This window comes from Macadamia integrifolia, chromosome 2 (genome assembly GCF_013358625.1).
Source record: "Macadamia integrifolia cultivar HAES 741 chromosome 2, SCU_Mint_v3, whole genome shotgun sequence".
NCBI classification, from domain to species: Eukaryota; Viridiplantae; Streptophyta; class Magnoliopsida; order Proteales; family Proteaceae; genus Macadamia; species Macadamia integrifolia.
Window position 1 is genome coordinate 25,321,613 of NC_056558.1, and position 20,074 is coordinate 25,341,686.

The following is a 20,074-nucleotide window of genomic DNA, read 5'->3' on the forward strand; positions in this document are numbered from 1 at the left end:
GTGTAACATGCCAATAGAAGTAGATGAGAATCTCTCCTCTAAAAATATAGAAATTTGTCAATTTAAATTTAATTATTAAGAAGAAAAAAAATTTATTACACAAGGCTTTTGCTATGATAGACTTCCATTACTACAAGGTTGAGAGTGAGAAATACCATCCTTTTTTTTTTGTTAACCAAGGTGCCTGGACCAACTTACGTAATTTAACCATATAATTTCCAATTCTTCCTGACCATCGGGCAAGCTGACTCTAGTTAACATGCTAAGTGGTAGAAGTAACTTGACCATTGTATTTGGATTATCCGTGGTATTGATAATTTGATATAGAAGAGAAACAATTCCGTTAAAAAAATAATTGGGATCAATATTTTTGGAGTGAATGATCCGATCTAGCCCGATATGACCCATAAATAAACCGATACCAAAAGGAGAAGGGCGAGAGAGAGAGAGTGGGGACCATTTGTTGGCCGGGGGGGGATTGATTGACAGATAAGCTGGACGACCGACTCTCCAACCCCAAAAAAGAAAATTAGAATTTCAATAACACCGACCTCCATCATTAGCCACTTGTCACGGGTGCCGTTACTCCCCCTCCCCCTCACCCATCTTCCAACGCATTTTAGTGGTTGGGTTGGTGGGACCACATTTTCATTTTAGGGAGATAAATAAAGGGGTAGGGTTTTTGATTAGGTGGAGTTGAATTAATTGTTAAAAGTTCATCCCGAACCGGTTGATCTGATAGAAACTGATTGGTTCAGTTTGGATCGAATTGATCATTCTTTGTTATTTTTTGAGTTGGACTCTATGAACCTGGGAGAAACCAAAACTGAAACCAGTTTGGGTCAATCAGAATCAAACTAACCGAATTGATTAAAATGAGACTAGAACAGTAACCTAATAATAAACCAAAAACCCAAAAAAAGGTGAATCTAAAACTGAATCAGACTATACCGAACCCAATACTAGCTTCTTTACAAAATGATAACAAAAATCGATAAGAAATCAAACAAAAAATAAATTTTTTTCTTAAAGGTTCGATTTTGGGTTGGCCTAGTAATAAATCAAAACCAATTCTTGATTGAACCAACCAATTGACACCCTTAAATCTAGGGATGTAAATGGATAGTCGAATTTGTATTTGGTTCAAAGGTATATGGAATAAAATCCGAATTATCTAAAAAATAATTATTCAATCCGATTAAATAATCAATTAATGATTTTGAAGGTTCTTGAAGTTTAAACAGGTTCTGAAGAATGAGGAAAATAGTTAAAACAACTTAGAAAGATGGATTAAGAGTAAATTATAATCATTGGGGGGACGAATATCCGGATTACACAAGTCAGAGAGTAAACATATAGTTGAAAATCCAAATTCATTATGCATCCATATTTGTTTAGGGGTATCTGAATTCGATCAAGAAATATCTGAATCCAAATACATCCAATTTAAATTCGATCTGTATCTGATCCGTTTACATTTTTACTTAAATCTGTTGAATCTATTAAGCTGAATCTTGGTTTCCGTTAATTCAAATTGGCCAATCCATAAAGGAATTTAAGAGTTCAAGTCAACTCCAATCGATTACTCTTATTGGGGCTAATTCTAATGCCCATTTTTTTTTTCACTTGAACCTTGATGGTACTCTCTCTCTCTCTCTCTAAGGTTTTAAAGATCGGAATTAATCAAAATCAGTCCGAAATTGATAAGAAATCAATTAATTAATATAAAATTTAAGTCTAGATTCTCTATGGGAAGCGATGAATGACAATAAGCATCCAACGACTAAAAGGACCTTGACACATACTTCAATTGTTTGATGCTCACTTCCAACTCACCGCTCATCGTAAAGAATTTTTTCGCATAAAACTGCCTAACCCTATTCTCCGTATAAGGATGGATGATCCCCATTTTCTAAAACTCTCTCTCTCTCCCTCTCTCTCTCTCTCTATATATATATATATATTTTATATTATATTAATGATTAATTATAGATTGGGACTTATAGTTCAGTAAAATTAAAAGCAGCTGCACGGCTGTACTGTATTTTCTTGCCATGGTGAGGACTCAAAAGTGTGAAGACAGAAGAATGAAGACACAGCTAATTCATATAATTGAAACCGTACCGACAAGGCCACGGGCATATCGTTGTCAAAGACCCTTCCTTTTCTAGCCTTATCCCCACTCCACCATGATCCATAACTAACCCCTTAGGCCCATCCAATCCTTACCTCAATAAATGGAAAATGATTACTCATCACCCATACATACATGATTTCATCTTATCAATTTCATGATCAGTAGCGGGCTCCATACTCTCCATGGAGCCCTGCCATAGAACCCTAGACCATAGAGTAATACCACGGTTGGGAGGATCTGAATACGTGTTCTCAAGTGATTTTAATTTTGGGATCACTCTCTTGCTCCGGCTATAAGGAGAGAAATCCTATCCTTCAATGTATGTATTACCTTATGTATTCATAAATACCCTTCCTTACATTTTTTTATGCCATGTGATATGAGAGAGGGTTTTCCACCCTAACAGTATTATTAATGAAGGGGAGAATCTCTTCCCCTACATTAATCATGACGTGGGAAATGGTTTTGTCAAATTAGAAGCCCACGCTATTAGGGAAGAAAGAGGGTGATAATGCAAGACGTATATGGTCAAGATATGATAGTGTGTGAGAAAACATCGATCTCAATGGATCTCTCTCAAAATAGTTGAATTTTAAGTAGATTACACATTCATTATTACAAATATTTTTTTTCTTTTTATAACTAATTTCATCTCCCGTCCTTATCTTTTAATTATTTGAAACAGGAAGGTGCCTTCTCGACTCGAGATCTTTTGGTGAGTGTGGGATTTTTTTTTTTTTTTTGGTTTGATAAATCAAAATACTTAAGGTAGGCTATCAAAAGTTGGTCCACGCTAGTAGGCCTGATTCGAACCAATTAATTGAATCCCAATATTAACTTCATCGATTATCAAACATGTTTGGTTCAAGTATTGATCGATCAATAATCCAGTGTTTCTAGTGCAAGGTAGTGGCCTGACAGTCACCAGATTGGAACGACTTAATACTTTGATCGCCTGATAATTCGAAGGTTTATTATCTATTTAAGGCCATTTAGACCAATTATGCGCTACACACCATGTTGGGCGACATAAATCTTTATCCAAAGTTCTACTCTATCAATAATTGGATGATAAAACGATCTAGATGTGACCCATTCACCTTGATCTTAAGAAAACATGTACTTTCAATATGGAATTATTTTCTCTGTCCGCTGTACCCGATTGGTTTTAGGGTTTTTTTTTTTTTTTTGACGTTGAGGTTGATCGATAAATGCTATATGTAAGTATATTACAAATTGGGCGAGTGGTAGCAATACATACGTATTGCAATCTTATTTTCACTTTCTTTTAATATTAATTTTCCATTTAATATTAGATTAATCTAAATCATCTATTAGTTTTTTAAATTGTAACTGATTCTTAGTTTTTAGGATGGAGAGATGACGGACGTGGTTACTTAACTTGTCTACTATTTTTTTTATATAAATAAAAAAATAAAGAATAAAAATCCAATATAAGCGGACTTCTCTTTCGATTCTATTGGGAAATCTCAATTCTCTCTCTCTCTCTCTCTCTCTTGCTTATCTCTCAAAAATAGTATGAGGTAAAAAAAATCAACATAATTATTTTTAGGCACTAAACATTTGAGAGACTTGACCACACATATTCAAATACCATGTTTACATATTAATCATCAAAGAAGGGATTTGGACAGTAAAGCTTGCATGTATGGTAGAGGACAAATTTGAATTTATAAAGTAAGCAAAGCTCTTGAATATCTAGGATTTTATTATTACTTCCTGGGTATATATTATTAATCTATGAGAATTTACCATGGATGCAAATCTTCAATGAGATTAGTAAACAAAACTTCAATTAAACTGGAGAGCGTTGACAAAGGAAGAGGAAAGAAAGAACGGCCTTGAAGAAGAAGCAAGGAGAGAGAGAGAGAGAGAGAGAGAGGTTTTTCAACGGAATCAAAGGAGGAGTCTACTTATATTGGGATTTTTATTATTTATTTATTTAAATATTAATAATATTAAACAGAATTGTAACTGTTTACAACTTTGTTAGTAGGATTAACATATTTAACACGTGTCAATCATATCACTTACGTAAACATTCACCAGACTCCAAACGTTTCGTATTCTTATTTTTCTGCACGTACCGCGGCTATTTTGCCTTACAAATTAACGACCCCACTTACGCATCCATCAATGTGAGAGATGACAATTACAAAATTGTATTGAGATTCATTCTATTACGTTGATTTGGCATCAATGGATCGAGACAAAAAAATGAATCAACCCCACCGACCCAATTAATTAATACGACAAATGCGTGAATGAACAAAATGCATGCAAAAGGACAGGACAATGCATATAATCCGGAACCACTTCTTCTGCTGGAGGCAGACACATTGACAACAAACTTCTCTCTTCTCTCTTCTCTCTTCTCTCTTGAGTGTCAACATCTCAAATCATAAATAAGATCACGATTCCCTGTCAACGGTTTTCACTGAATATTGAAGAGTAGCTGGGGGCCACATGTTTTTGTAGGGCATCATCTCCTCTCTCTCTCTCTCTTTGTTTTTGCTTTTAGAATTGATTCGGTGAAATCTTGTGATGAAGCTTTGCGAATGCGTCTTGTAAATAGATGAAAACATAATATGTTAAACTTATGTGACAAAAAAACTTTTATCCTAAACCATGTATGCTCCATAAAATAACCATTTGAAAGAATTAAACCATATTTTCTACTAAATTTTTCCAATCAAGCTGAATTGTTAGAGAATCTTTGGATAAGGGTGCAAGTTTGGCCTTCTCGGCCTGAGCCTGCCCCAAGGCCTAGGCTGAGAGCCTAAGATACCCTAGTTTTGAGGGTCAACAAGGATCGGGAAATTTTTGACATTGAGTCAAGGACAAGCCGAGCTAGAGTTGAGGCCTTGAGCTGAGCCCAACCTAGCCCGACCTTATTGCTTCTTCTTTTTTTTTTTTTTTGGAGGAGGCGTAGGGGTTGGGGGTGAGTGAGCAATCTTCTTGAGTAGGAACTTTAAGTAATGAACAATTGCTCAAGAATAAACATGGGATGTGGTTTTCAAGTAACACCATGTCTCAAATAGTACTTGTTATGCTCCATAGAAATGAATATAGGGTCATTGTTATCGGTAATTAAGGATGTAAATTTGAAATCGAAATCGAACTGATCAGTTTACATCAAAACTGTAAAACCGTTTAGTAAATTGTTCAGTTCTGGTTTCAAGTTTAAGACTGATTAGTTAAATGGGTTGGGGTGGTTTTAACCGTTTAAACCGTTGGCTTCAAACCGAATTGACATCATGAAAATCAAACCGTTTAAACCGTCAAAACCGATCCAATTAACTCATATAACAATCAAATATTTGGTTGTTTTAACAAAAAATAATGGTTTAATTTAGGGAAGAATTAAGGACCACAGAGGATGTGCAACTGTCTATTCAATAGTTTACTCCTATTATGTAGTTATGTAGTTAAATCATTACTTGTTTAATGCCTCATTTAATTTGATACAAGATTGAAAAGTTTATCAACAAAAGCAAATTTTAGTAACCATGCGAATAAACCGATTGTTAACCGTTTAGAAATCATATGGAATAAACCATGATCAAAATCGTGAAATTGACACCGTTTAAAAACCATGGAATCAAAACCATTTACTAAATGGTTGCAGTTTTAGAAAATACAACCGTTTAGTAAATGATGCAATTTGGTTTCAACCAAATAAATGTGAATCAAACCAAACTAGACCATATACATCGAAACTGAACTTATTATCTATAATCACCTCTCTTGTGGAAGAAAGCTATATATTGAAGCAACATCAACTAGTGTACCCCTATCAATTCATCATTGCTTAGATCGATAGGTTCTATAGTGTACTTCTCCAATTTAGCTTGTGTTGTCCTTGTGCAACAAAAGTAATGCACAGATGTGTTGCACCATCATGCCGATCTCAACTGGTTGAATACTTAGATTAAGGTCTTACACAAAAATCTGGTATCATTCTCTTCTTCTTCTTCTTCTTCTTCTTTCCAGCCCAACCTGACTCAGCCCAGCCCCTTAATCTCCTTTCTCCCTCGTCATGGTTAAGGCTAATCAAGGTCAGTTTGGCCCAACCTTAAGGGCAGGTCAAGGTTGGATTTTTCAGATCTTAAGTCAAGGCCAGACTAAGCCTAGGCCTAATAAAGGGAACTTAAAATTGGGCTAAAGCTTTCAAAAGCCCAGCACAATCCAACCCAACCCAACCCAACCCAACCCTATTGCAACCCTAGCTTTGGCTATTCGTATGGGCCATGGATCTTGGCCTTAAGAGGGTTGACCTCCACTCTGACTATCTAAGTGTTGATCCAATGTCTTGTGGTTGGTTTAATGCCCCCTGCCCCTAGTTGAGATTTTTGCCATCATCGTGGATTCAATGCTTATGCATACTCGATTTCCAAATGGGCTTTTTCCTACCCTCACTTGGATCATCCTCAAAAGGCCACATTTCCTAAAGATCTTCTTAAGATAGTATCTGTCTTTTTGTCCAATCACCAATGAGACTAATAATATTTCCCACTAGAAGGGCTATTTTGTGCCAAAAAAAAAAAAATATTACAAAAATAATTTCTTCCACTAATAGTGCTATTGGTTTATAATATAATAGTCAACTATTATAATAGTGTGAAATTTTTATTTGATCATTCTAATCATTGGATATATGGGAAATCATTTAATTATGTCATATGATAAATTTAGTAATTAAATCTCAATCATATGATCTATCATTTTGGGACTTCACTTTTTATACTTCGATGGTCAAGATTTTTCAAATAAAATTTAAATAATTTTCGAGCATTTTATTGACATACGGTGAAGTTAAATTGATTGAAAAATAACTTATAATTAGATATACGATTACATGTTTACTCAATTAGAATGTGGACCCAATTGCCACTTGACATAAAAAAAATTTACATATTCACTCACAATTGGAGTGTGGACCTAATGGCTACTTAGCATTAAAAAGAGGGAAAAAAAAACATTAGGGTTAGAATGACTTCTTCTCATCTACACATGAATCTTCCATGTCAAGCTGTGGTCCTTAATGATGATTGTCATTAGATTAATTTATCTTTACGAAAGAATCTATTTAATTTTAATTTTAATTTACTAAAATGTGGTTATGATAAGCCTGACACTGAACTAAACCTGAGTCCTAAGCTATTCTCTATTGTATGCAAATATTCAAAGTTAACTATACATTTGAATTATTTATTGGGCATGAAAGGGACATATTTGCAAATAAGGTATACTCTACAAACATGACAACCATTGAAAAAATTTAGCTATTATTTTATTAGATATTATTGGATGAGAATCAACAAAGTAAGGTGGTGTCATCTTCTTATTTATATATCATTATCATTTACTAAAAGTTTTCCTTTAATCAGTGTGAAAAGAGAATCTTTTCACTTTCACTCATATTGTCTAATGACTGAAATACCCTTTATCGATTTAATCAAGGGTCAGATCTTGTCGATTAAGAGTGTCTCTATACGTGGGTGAAGGAAAATTCAATCTTATTATTTTGTCCTCTTTTTCATTTATTCCTTATCAACTGACTTAGGATCATGATTTTAAATATTGATGTCGTGTTGAAGTGTCAGTCAGTACGTATTAATATTAACAGAGAGATCGATACCTAATGGGTGCAACTGGTCCAGGTTAAGCCAAATTTTTAAAACCCTGGCCCAACCTAAGCTCAACCTAGGTTTAGCCTAGTCTTACCCTAATTAACATTAAATGGCACAAGATGGGCCAGGTTGGCTCTGATTGATCCTCACAACCCTTATTCTGTCGTTACAGGGGCTAAACAAGGCTGGGTTACCTCTGCTTTTAATTGTATGTATGATGTTATTATGTATGATTTTATAGGAGACAAGACCCTTGCCCGTTTGCGTGTATATACCTTTGTATCGGCTAAGTTCACGTGCTGGAGATAAGCGGACTCAAACCGCTACCATCCGCCATAGGGTAAACCACCGCCTCTTAGGCCTCCCCTTATTGATTTCTACCATAGAGGCCAACGACAGGAAATAACTCCTCCCCGAACACAACTTACAACTTTCATCATATTGTGCTCTCCAAATAAACAACTCTTCTCAAAATCTCATAAGGTGCTGAGTTGTAATCCATTCTAAGGATTCTTGTGGTTCCGGATAATCCAGCTACAGGAGAACCAGGAACGGAGAGCTTTCCCCCCTTTTCCGCTTGACTCTTTCTATGCCCAGACACAGGTGGATGTAAAAAGATGGCGCTGCCCCCATACTCAGATGCCTCTATGTGGCCTCCCATTGGCATGTGCACTAGTGCTTGATAGAGTTCTCTTGCCCAATTTTATATGATATATTTAAGGGAAGAAGAATGCTACCTACTTGCGTGACTACTGCACCAATGCATGTGCTAACCAATAGGAGCCAGGCCGAGGCATCTTCCATGCATGTGGTCAGGAAATTAGGTCTTTCCACAGAAAGTTATGTCCAGGCATAGAGGGCTCAAGCAAGCAACATTCTTTTCCCCTATACTGATATGAGACAAAGTTTTTTGCTCAAGATTGACACTGCGTCATAGCCTGCTCCCCATGAAATGAAAAATGTCGCTTCTGTGAATGCTTCCTCACGCACTCCAATTAATCCTTTTACATTCATAGAAACTACACTACACTCCCCCACAATATACACTTCCCCATCTTTGGAATTTACAATGGAGAGGACCTTATCCATATTGCTATGGTATCGATATTGACCAAGACCAACACAGAGAGTCTAGATCCAATTAATCTCACACCACACTCTCTTAGCTTAAGCAACATTTTAAACACGGAATAATACTGTCTCGCACTAATCAACACAACAATTGATCATTACTATAATAATTACACACTTATATTTAATCCGGGTTTTACAATTCTGGACTCCGACTCTTAAACATGACTTAAAAGTATATGTGAGAGTGGGATTTGGTTCCTCTTCTTAGCGCCCATTGCCCACATCTTGTCCATAGCTGTCTGGGTGAGTGCTACATGACGATGTGATGATCCAATGGTTCTTGACGTTTTGTTCTCTGAGTCTCTTTTAGTGCCTTGTTCTCCGTGCCTTTCTCAAACCGCTGGTTCATCACCTCATCACGTGGTGCTCGCCCAAGTAGCTATGAGCCAACCTCAACGATGGTTGCTAAGAAAAGGAGCCGGATCCGTGAGAGTGAAAGGACAAAACATCTTAAGAGTGTAATCTACTCTTTTAAACGGATAACTATGATAAAGGACAAAGATAAGCTAATAAGATTAACAAAAATAAGTAAGCTTAATGATAATAATAGTACTATTTTACTAATAAAAAAAATACTATGTGAAACAAAACAAATAATTGTTGATTTTTATATTGGGAGAGAGAGAGGGAAGAAGGTGACTTGCATTCAAATTAGGAATACATAAATCATGACCATTGGGAGGATAAAAATTTCAGTCCTTTCTATACTTGGAGTACTGAGTAACATATTGATACTTGACCGACACGGTACGAATGCAGTTTTGTTTTAATGAAAAATGTTGTTTTGATATGGAATTGGTATCGATACGTTTAATATGCATCAATATTAGTATTAGTATCGACAACGATCGATGACATGAACTAAATCACAATGGAAATCGCACCACTACAGATAATTTAGTTAGAGGAAATTGCCAAATTGAGGATTGTGTAGATAGACGTATGATCTTAAGTTCGATTCTCCATAATGTCAATGGGTAATTATAATTTTGTTGAAAGGGAGAATGAAAATTTCATCCTCTCACCGGTAATAGCATGCTTTCCATTTATAAATTAACACAAGTCAAACCCTAATAAGATGAGGAAGAAGGGGGCGTTGGAGAGAGAGATTAAAAAGATAACGGAAAAGCCCGGTTCTAACGGAGATGCGAAACGTCCTAAAACTCTTTCTCTCTCATCGTATTTTAATCATTTACTCATTAATCGCTTCGTATATTCATTCCTACTGTCATTCCGTTGACGGTAATCTCCTCATTTCCTATTTTCCTGCCGGTTGAACCGGTCACCCAATCATAAAGATGCTCAATTTTTTTACCTATAATACCCTTGACTCAAAGACAATTACCTTTATACCCTTACCCATTTTTTTTTTCCATCATTATTTCCCTCACCGCAATTAATATATTTAAAAATTTGGAAGGATGGTAAAGAACAAAGGGGAACACAAAAGACTGATAGGGCTGATCAAATGGTGAATGAGGCCTTGCATGTGGGACATGTGTTCTATTAACATCGTAATCAAACGTTGGATTTATTTCCACGTGTCTAATATAATGGAACGAAATCTATGAACTTAGGGATGAGTGGCTCCCACTTGATGCAAGTGGCCATGTTATCTAAGTAATGTTTGATGGACCTTTATGATAAAAATGCGTCACTTTGTTTGATACAAACAAGTTGATTTTGTATCAACACACTTTATTTCTTCCCTTCAAATTCATAAAATTTTCACATTTTGTATCTTTCTCTCTCTGTTACGGTTTCAAAAATTTAAATCAAGATTTGAATCGATCAGACCAATAGATTAAACCATAATCGATTGAAATTGGCCAAGAAAATGTCCTAACCTTATTTTCAATACAATAATTCAAAAGTAATCTCTCAAAATTGACCCAAAAATATTCTAACTCTAGTTTCATTTCAAGATTATTTGAGCTAAATAGATTAGAATCAAAATCAACCTCGACTGACTCAAGATCTTGATTTGAGCATTACTCTTTTCTCTCTCTATGAATTGGCCAATTCGAACGCCATTTTTTTAAGCCATGCATTTTTAGTCTCCCTATTCCAAAAACCATTGCATTTTATACAACACACATTATCTCTTTCTCTCTTACATGGTTTTAAATCTTGAAATTGTGATTTAAATCATTATGTTGGATGAATTGAACCACACAATTGATCAAATTAGTGAATAATCACTCAAAATTGGCTCCAAAACGCCCTAAACCTAGTTTTCATATAAGGATCATTCTAACCAATTGATTGAATTGAATTTAATGAGATCCAAGAGTAATGGGTCAGAATTGACCCCCCCTCTCTCTCTCTCTAATAAGTTAAGGGGCATTTGGTCTACAAGTTTTGAAATCTTAGTCATATAATGTAAAAGAAGTCATATATATATATATATATATATAAGGGAAAAAGAAGGGAAAAAGTTAATTTTGTTGGGTGGAAAAGGAAAAAAGTAATTTAAAAGGGAATAAAAGAGATAGGAACGGATTAAAAAAAAAAAAAAAAAAAAAGAGATAGGGAAGGAATCAAGGAAGAAATGAACAACAAACGACAAAGCCACATAGTAATTTTTTTCCCTTTTTGGATTTATTTTATTGGAAAAGGAGAAAATTGGGTTGGTATTTTAGGAATTACATAGGGGTACTATTGTAACTTCAAAATCTCAATCTGTTATGCAGAAGTTTGCAAATCCAGGACTATTTCTAATTTAATTCCCGTAATTTTCTGTAACGACAAATTCGACCTGTAAATTTGTAATTTGGTGAAGAAGGAAAAGATTTTTCTTTTTTGAAATTTTCTCTCGAAAATTTAAGATCTGAGAGAGAAAATTAGTAGTGAGGTGAATTATTGGTAAGTAAAATTTCTAAAAACTATATTCTTATTCATTCACTGAAATTGGGATCAAATCAATTTTTTTTTTTTTTAATATTTATTTGTTGATTTAAACTGAAGACAGGCGCCTTTAAAGCTATCTTTCTGTCATTTAACCTTTTTGAGATGTTCCTGTAGAAGGATAGAGATTAGGGGCTGTGAGAGAATAGAGAAGGTGACATTTGAGAAAGATATAAGGGAAAAAAGAAAAAACAGATAGAAGAGTATTGATGGAGTTCGAAGCTCTGGATTGGTTCGTCTGACTTTATTTTTTATTTTTCTATCTGGGAGTTTGAACTTGGAAATAGAAGAAAGGCCTGTAAGATTTGGTGGGTATCTTAGATGTTAGATCTATGCTCATATGGTTTTGAAAATCTGTTTTATCTGCAATTTTTTTGGTAATCAGTTTTGGAGGTCAGTTACCATTAATGGGTTTGTTTCAAAATCTTCTGAAACTGGTTTATTTGTTCCAATGATAACTTGAAACGAGTGTTTCATACTTGCTCTGCTAAAGTAGTATTTTGGGATATGGGTTTCTATTCAAATGACTAAAAAAACAGAGGGTTTCGTGGAGATGATTTGTTCTCTCTTTTTTATTGAGTTCGAATACGATAAATTTGTTCTCCGAGTTGGAGAGAAAGTTAGCAAGTGAAACTCCTCTAGGGTTTCATTTAGAAAATGTGTTTTTGATTTTTGGTTCTCTTCAGTGCTGAATATGGACTGTATTCCTTTGTTTTTTTTTTCTCATTCAAGGAAATGGTTGTTGTCTTTGCTTGTTTCTGGTGGTGAAAAAAAATTCATATACTTTAAAGTTTATCTATCTTCTCTGATTTGGTTGAAAGGTGACTACTTTTTTTTTTTTCTGGGTTTCTCTGCTTAAATCTGTTCTGTTGAATGACTTTAATCTTTTTGGCTGCCAAGTGGTGAAACGAATGCTTATTTGGGGCTGCTCTTACTGTTCTGAAACTGGTGATTCCCCCACCTTTTATTTTCTTTTCTGGGTTTTTATTTCTGCTTTGGTATTGCGACTTTTATTTCCTTATCTGGTTGGAGTAGCTTTAGTGATCCTGTTTAAGCTAGATTCAAACGCCATTAGTGGTATCAATTGAGAAGAATTAAATACTGGTTGAGATGAGGAGGAAAAATGGTAGTGGGAGGTTCTTCTTTCTCTCAAATTATTTTTTGTCTTGTAGGTTTGGAGCTCGTTCTCTTTACTTTCTAGGGAAAAACATTTTAAACCTAAGTCTAGGGATTTGATTGTTAAAACTGTTCTTGCACTCCCTTCTTTACTAGATTTTTGACTTTTTGATTATCTACTGGTCTCACCTAATGGTTTGGTGGTATTACCCTGTCATAGTTTCTCTGGTCGTGTGTTATTCATTCATCTTTCTTCTATATACTGAATTGACTTGCAGTGGCTGGACGGGACATGGATTTTTCAGAGTCTACACGAGTTGTTTTCAACAGAATCCAGAAACTAGAACCAGAAAATGTTACGAAGATTATTGGGTATCTACTTCTTCAAGACCATGGAGACCGGGAGATGATACGGTTGGCTTTTGGTCCTGACAGCTTGATTTATTCCTTAATCAACAAGGCGAAAGCTGAACTTGGGCTATCATCCAAACAAGCAGTTCCAGGTTTAATTTCTCCTGGTTCCATGAATCCAACACCCATTTCAGATCTGCCCATGCAGTTCACTCCCTTTTCACCAGCTTCTTCACGGCCATTCTCATCGCCGGCCACATTTAGGGTTGCTGCTCCTTATTGGGAACAGCAGGTCACAACTGAACAGCAAGGAGTACAAAACATGGACTTCATTCCACCAACATATGGGGATTCTCTCTCTGATGAGTATCTCCACAATCAAGCTCAGTTCTTGAGTTTGGAGGATCAGTTAGAAGCTGTTAACTCTGTGGGATCAGATTTTTCAAGCAATTATTACTACCCTGAATCCGCATTGGGCAGTCTAAGTGCAAGAACCAGTCGGAGATCTCCAAGCCTTCCTGAATTCCCAGTGAAGGCTTGCCACTACTTCAACAAAGGGTTTTGTAAGCATGGAACCAACTGTAGGTATTTCCATGGCCAGCCCTTTTTAGATAGCTTCTCTCAGATCTTCAGCCCAAATTCGAATGAGCTGGTTAATGATGATCATTTCTTCTCACCGGGCTCCCTTGAGAAATTGGAGTTGGAGCTTACAGAGCTCTTGAAGTCCAGACGGGGCATCCCTGTATCGATTGCTTCTCTGCCAATGATGTATTATGAGAAGTATGGGAAGACCCTCCAGGCAGAGGGTTACCTCACAGAGAGCCAAAGACACGGGAAGGCCGGTTACAGTCTGACAAAGCTTCTTGCTCGATTGAAGGATAGCATTCAAGTTATTGACAGGTACAGTAATGATTTCTCATGGAGTTCCATAAATGAGTTCTTGAGATAATATCCTAACAGTTAGACTTTTTATAATTGGGTTACAGACCTCATGGGCAGCACTCGGTGGTCTTGGCCGAAGATGCCCCTAGATACAAGGAGTACAGGAGTGAGAGAAGTGACCCAGGTGTAATTGTTGCAGGGTCTCGACAGATTTATCTGACTTTTCCTGCTGAGAGCACTTTTACTGAGGAAGATGTTTCCAACTATTTTAAGTATGAGATTTTGATACTGTTGCAGGTTTCTTTACATTTTATCTTTGTTGTGTTTCTTATTGTTTTCTGTCAATTTTTTTTTTTTTGGTTTATAGGAGCTTTGGGCCAGTTCAAGATGTTAGAATTCCCTGTCAGCAGAAAAGAATGTTTGGTTTTGTGACTTTTGTCTATCCAGAAACCGTGAAGATGATTTTGACCAAGGGGAACCCCCATTTTGTATGTGGCGCTCGTGTTCTTGTGAAACCCTATAGGGAAAAGTCCAGGCTTGTTGACAGGTAAAAGTACTCACCTATTTAAATGGTTCTATTTATTTATTTTTTGAATATAATTATTATATTGTTTGATGAGGGACCAAGGAATTTTTAGTTCAAAATGAAGCAAGAGTTGGAGCAGCATTCTTGTTCGCATTGGTTATCTGAGATTGATTATCTATTTTTTTCATTCTTTCCATTCTAGTAGTAGGCTGAAATGCTACTGCTGTGTATCGACATTAATTCTGAAACTATTGTAACCTCATATTTTGCCCTTAGATAGATGCCATTGCACCATTGTTCTGTAAAGTAACTTGTGGCAATATTGTTTTGTAGTCCTTACGTGCATTCATGGCAAATCTGTAGTATTTGCATTGACTATATGAAGTTAAATATTCCATGTAAGGCTTTGTTTAGTCTTGTATTCCAAAAATTTATTATGGAAATCTGTATTAGTTGAAGTTACAGTGCTGAAATCTATTTTTCTTCAATTGTTTTTATCCTCAATTTTGTGTTTGAGGTTGAGATTATTCTTCTTACAGTTTTTATTTTCAATGCAGGAAGTATTCTGAGAAAATTGATTCCCCAGCCTACTACCCATCTCACTTCTTAGAAATGGATCCTCCTGAGCTTCATTCAAGTGAGTAGATCACCAGATGAATTTACTGGCATGTTATATAGTTTTATTAAGATATGTAATGCTGTATTAGGTAGAGAATATTGAGAAAATATATATATTACCTATATGAATCTTTGATATCTAAACTGTAACATTTTTTTTTCATGGTCAAAAGCTTGCATTTTTCACATAGGAGGGAAAAAAGATATTGAAAGATTTGATGGCTAGGGTTATTAGGTTAGGTAATCATTTGGGGGATTGGTTGGATGGTAGATCTACTGTACTCACTAGATCTACTGTACTCACCTTGTATTTTTTCACATGCCTCAGTGGCATCTGTAGGCCTGAAGTGTTCAATCTTGTAGCATATTTTCATTTGTCTTTTAATACCTTGGACCTTTTTGCTCCAGTGTCCAGAGTCTTGGGGAATTCTAGACTTTTCAGGGAGCAGCTAATGGAAGAGCATGAACAGGCTCTTGAACTCGAGAGAAGGCGTCTCACTGAATTGCAGTTGGCACCGAAACAATTGACACCACCATATTTTGGCTACTCCATGGATGAAATAAAGCTGTCACAAGGTTTGTCATAGTTTTACATTGCAGATGGTTCAAATTTCTTTCTTGCAGGTGCTTTTAAATGTTTATTATTTGTTTACTTACCTTAATGATTTTTCCTTTGTTGTTGTATGTCAAAGCTTCTGGGGATCACAATGAGTTCACTTCAGCTGATCGGTTCAATTACTTACTGGATGTTTTAAACAATGGTTCAACTAGTGATGACAAAGCAAGACACACAATCTCAAATTACAGTGAACAGGAGAGGTAACTTATCTTAAGAACAAAATTTGCATCGAATTAATGTAGCGCATATTATTAGAGTAATTGTTCAGTTGTTTCTGTTAAGTTTATCGTTTTCTGATACTGCTTATATGCCTTGTCATTCTGATTTCTGATTTTTGTAACAGCCAAGGTGTAAATCTTCCTGAGAGTCCATTTGCATCTCCAATACCAAGCAGTATTTCAACAGTGATATAGATTCAGAAACAGAGATGAAATATAGAGGTAGAGTACTGGATTTCGAGTCTAATGCTTCGAATGCAATACAATAGCCCCCCTCCCCCACATGTAAAAAACTCCTCCCCAACCAAAACTCCATTTTAGTTTTTTCCCTTTTACCCTCCCTCCCTGCATTCATCTCAAAGCAGCTCATCAAGTTCCATACGAGTTCATACTGAGGAAGAAAGTCGGAAACATCGAAGCTTCTTCTCCCTGATACATGGGGTGGAGGAGGAGGTTTCAAATAGGAACCAATCATACAGAAAGCTAGAAAGCTACATGTAACAAGTTTCTACACTTTTTCTTTTTTAAATGTAATCACAGAAAGCAAGCAAAAGGTTTGGATGTTAGAAGAGAATGTATCATAATCTGCCTTAGTGGAAGAAAAAGCTACAGAATATGCAGGGTTCAGAGAAAAGAAGAAAGTGTAGAATCTCTGTAACACTTGGAAACAAATGGAAATAATTTTACTTAAACAAAGGGTAGTAGAATCTTTATACCAAAATTTCTTTAGCATCTTCTTGTCTTCAATCTCTTTTGATATCACTACCTTTATTGTCTGATTTGCTCAAAGGTTCTGCCAATGTATGTTTTTATTTTTTTGGACCCATTTTTTATGCATGGTCCTGTACTGTGTACAGGCCTCCCATATGAAATCAATGATGGATGGATATTTAGTTTTGTAATGTGGTAAGTTGGATGGGATTGAAATTTTATAGATAGGCAATCAGTTTAATGACAGTTTTTCTTCGCTGGTGGCTTAAGGAGGGGACGATCAATGTATGATCCCATCATTTCCCACCCACATCTCTCATCCTATTGTACATGATCCAGATGGGTCATGGTTTCCATTCATTGTGGTCTTAAGAAAACTCAGTCTAAAATAGAGGTGCGGAAACTCTGTATGGGAGTGCAGTTCCTACTCCAGCACCTATGTCAGTATCTCTCTCCTGACTCCACTCTATGAAATATCTATGTTCATGAATAAATTCTAAATGGGTGTTTAGTCCATAAACATAATAACATCTGGGGTTGACTTGAAAACTCAGTCTATAATCGAGGTGCATATATTACCAGGAAACTCTATATGGGAGTGCAGTTCCTACTCCAGCACCTATGTCAGTATCTCTCTCCTGACTCCACTCTATGAAATATCTATGTTCATGAATAAATTCTAAATGGGTGTTTAGTCCATAAACATAATAACATCTGGGGTTGACTTGACACTACAGAATTTGGTGGGCCCAACTGTCACAATATAGACATTTCAACTATATATTTTTTATAAATGGTTGGCCATCTAGATTAGAATCTCGAAGGGGGACCAGTGTAAAAAAATAATGGTTTGTACAAACTTATATCACATGAGGGGACCATCCCTATATGTTTATGAACATGCTCTGCATTACTTCATAAATCTAATGTCCTTACATAAAACTCTGTTCCATTAGCCTCAGCCTTCTTGTGATCCCAAACATGCTTTCAAAAAGTTCAACCACTCTTGTTGTGAAAACCATTAATCACATTAAAGGAACTTTGCCTTTTGGATTAATGGAAGAAAGGGAATATGATGGTCATACTATCCATGTCAATGCATCTATGGTTTGAGAAATCTGAATTAGATCGTCGATTCTCGTCGAAATAGATCAGAATTGATTGGATTTGATATCAATTCCCATCGTTTCAGATATATAAATCTGTAATTCTTTAGGGTTTAATGTGATTCCATTTGAATCAGAATCGAAACCCATGGAGACTGATTCCATTGTCATTGCTCTTACTTGGATCATCATGTATGCAGGACATAGTCTCTTTCCAAAATGAAAGGAAAAGTTTTCCTCCACCTTGAGTGAAGGAAAAAAGTATATTCATCTAGGATTATTATTACTCTGGCTCCCTATTATATGAAGTTAGTAATGCCCTAATACCCATCTCTAGACACCTAAACCATCAACAAGGGGCTCTAAAATTGCTTCCAAAGTAAAAATTTAAAAATAGAAGTTAATACACAAAGTATAATAGAACAATAGGTACTAATAATTTGAAACCAAGTTGGTCCTATAGAATATGGTCAATATTGTTTATGCCAAATATGATATTTTTGAAGAAAATTTTACCACAAATATGTATGGACATTGTTTTCCTTCACCATGTGGTGAAGTTTACCACTCCATTAGAGTCCACAAACCCTATAGGGTTTTAGTACCTTTCCAGAAAAACCTTATCCAATAAGTAATTTACATATACAATAAGGGAGAATATTACATCTTAGTACGTCCCTGGGACTTCGCTTATAAATTAACTGTAGTTTATAACTAATTAGTTTTTACCTATAACATATATTTGTACACTATGGTTCAATGTTGCAAGATCAAGGAGCTCATCTTGGACATGGGAGTAATTTTCTATTCTGATATTTTTGAAAAAAAAAAAAACTTTTCAGAAAGCATTATGTGGTATATCTGATGGCCCTCAATTTCATGAACAGGTAGACCCATGGTTCCACTCAATGTAAATTTTCAGTCCAAACTGTTTTTGTTTTTGGTTTTTTTGTTTTGGTGGGGTGGGTTAAGAACCCCTAAGAGAATTTGCTAACTACAAGTTTTGAGGTTGGAGAATTCTGGACTAGAGATAGTTCAGAGTAGTGGGATGCATGCAAATATAGAAGAATTCCTCTAGGGCGTAACAGGCCCTTTGATGAGCATCCAACGGTTAGAAAAGTTCAAGCACCAAACCCAAGGCGTTTCTGAACGTTGGATGCGCGCCATGCCCTGTTACGGCACAAAGGATCCAACTCCTGCAAATACATGACAATATATTTTTATTTGAATTAAGCTTTGTTATTTGAAACATGAATAATCCATCCAAGGGTTACATAATACCCTTTCCAGTATTCATGAGTTTCATCCAAGTGTTGAACCCATGAATCATGAGTCAAAGAAAATCGAAATGCCCTTCACATTATTCCAGAAGTCCCATCCAAATGTCCCATCCCATAAATCATACGTGAAAGAAAGCCTTTTTTTTTGGGGGGGGGGGGGGGGGGGGGAGAGGGGGGGTGGGAAGAGGGTGGGGAGGGGGAGGAGAGTTCAAGAATGCTTCACAATACAAGGAATCTTCTGCATTTCATTGCCTACCCATTGGTTTTCATAGGCATAAAATGTGGATTGTTGTGCGATCTGTAATTCTATATAGATGTAAATCGTATCCGAATCAGTGGGAAAAATATAATAGAAAAATTCACCAAGACACCCAAATCAAGATAAAACCTATAATGAAATATCAATTAATAATGTTCAAATAAATCTGAAAAACAAACTACAGAGTTATTAGGCATTAGATCAATGAAAGTTCAGACAATGAGAGAACTTCGATTCCAAGAAGAGGCAGTTGCGAAGATCTGTTGCGTACCGCAGTTCAGGTTTTTGAGAGAATGAGATCTGAAGTAATGGTACTGGTATCATTTCATACTTGATAATAAGCTAGCCAGCAATACGAGGAAGAAACTCAGATCAGGATTCTAGCCACACTAGTATGCCCCAATATGAGCAAATACACTTCATTCCAGACAAGGAAAAACAAAAGCACAAACCCAGGGGGGGTCTTTAAGGTAATTTCAATAGTGGAACAGGATTTGTAGTAGCTGAGGAAAAACTTCATGAGTTGAGTTGCAGTTTGCAGCAGTTTAATTGGACG

At 35.9% G+C, this 20,074-nt stretch overlaps 1 protein-coding gene across 2 annotated transcripts; it reads left to right on the forward strand.

Moving 5' to 3' along the window:
- Window positions 1-11,920: 11,920 nt before the first annotated feature.
- LOC122072101 (zinc finger CCCH domain-containing protein 18-like) lies at window positions 11,921-16,883 on the forward strand. Of its 2 annotated transcripts, none has more exons than XM_042636646.1 (8): window positions 11,921-12,140; window positions 13,227-14,199; window positions 14,286-14,453; window positions 14,549-14,728; window positions 15,265-15,344; window positions 15,734-15,901; window positions 16,018-16,144; window positions 16,288-16,883. In XM_042636646.1, exons 2-8 carry the CDS (start codon window positions 13,241-13,243, stop codon window positions 16,355-16,357), a joined length of 1,752 nt encoding a protein of 583 aa, XP_042492580.1. In that variant the 5' UTR covers window positions 11,921-12,140; window positions 13,227-13,240; the 3' UTR covers window positions 16,358-16,883. The 2 variants fall into 2 exon arrangements, with proteins under 2 accessions (XP_042492580.1, XP_042492579.1); XM_042636645.1 differs by lacking the exon at window positions 11,921-12,140 and adding an exon at window positions 12,153-12,780.
- Window positions 16,884-20,074: the final 3,191 nt, after the last annotated feature.

Coding starts and splice junctions, on each gene's coding strand:
- LOC122072101 (XM_042636645.1), top strand. CDS start 12,744: ATGCTTATTTGGGGCTGCTCTTACTGTTCTGAAACTG. Junction 14,454..14,548: donor GATGTTTCCAACTATTTTAA/GTATGAGATTTT, acceptor TTTGGTTTATAG/GAGCTTTGGGCCAGTTCAAG. Junction 15,902..16,017: donor TGAAATAAAGCTGTCACAAG/GTTTGTCATAGT, acceptor TGTATGTCAAAG/CTTCTGGGGATCACAATGAG.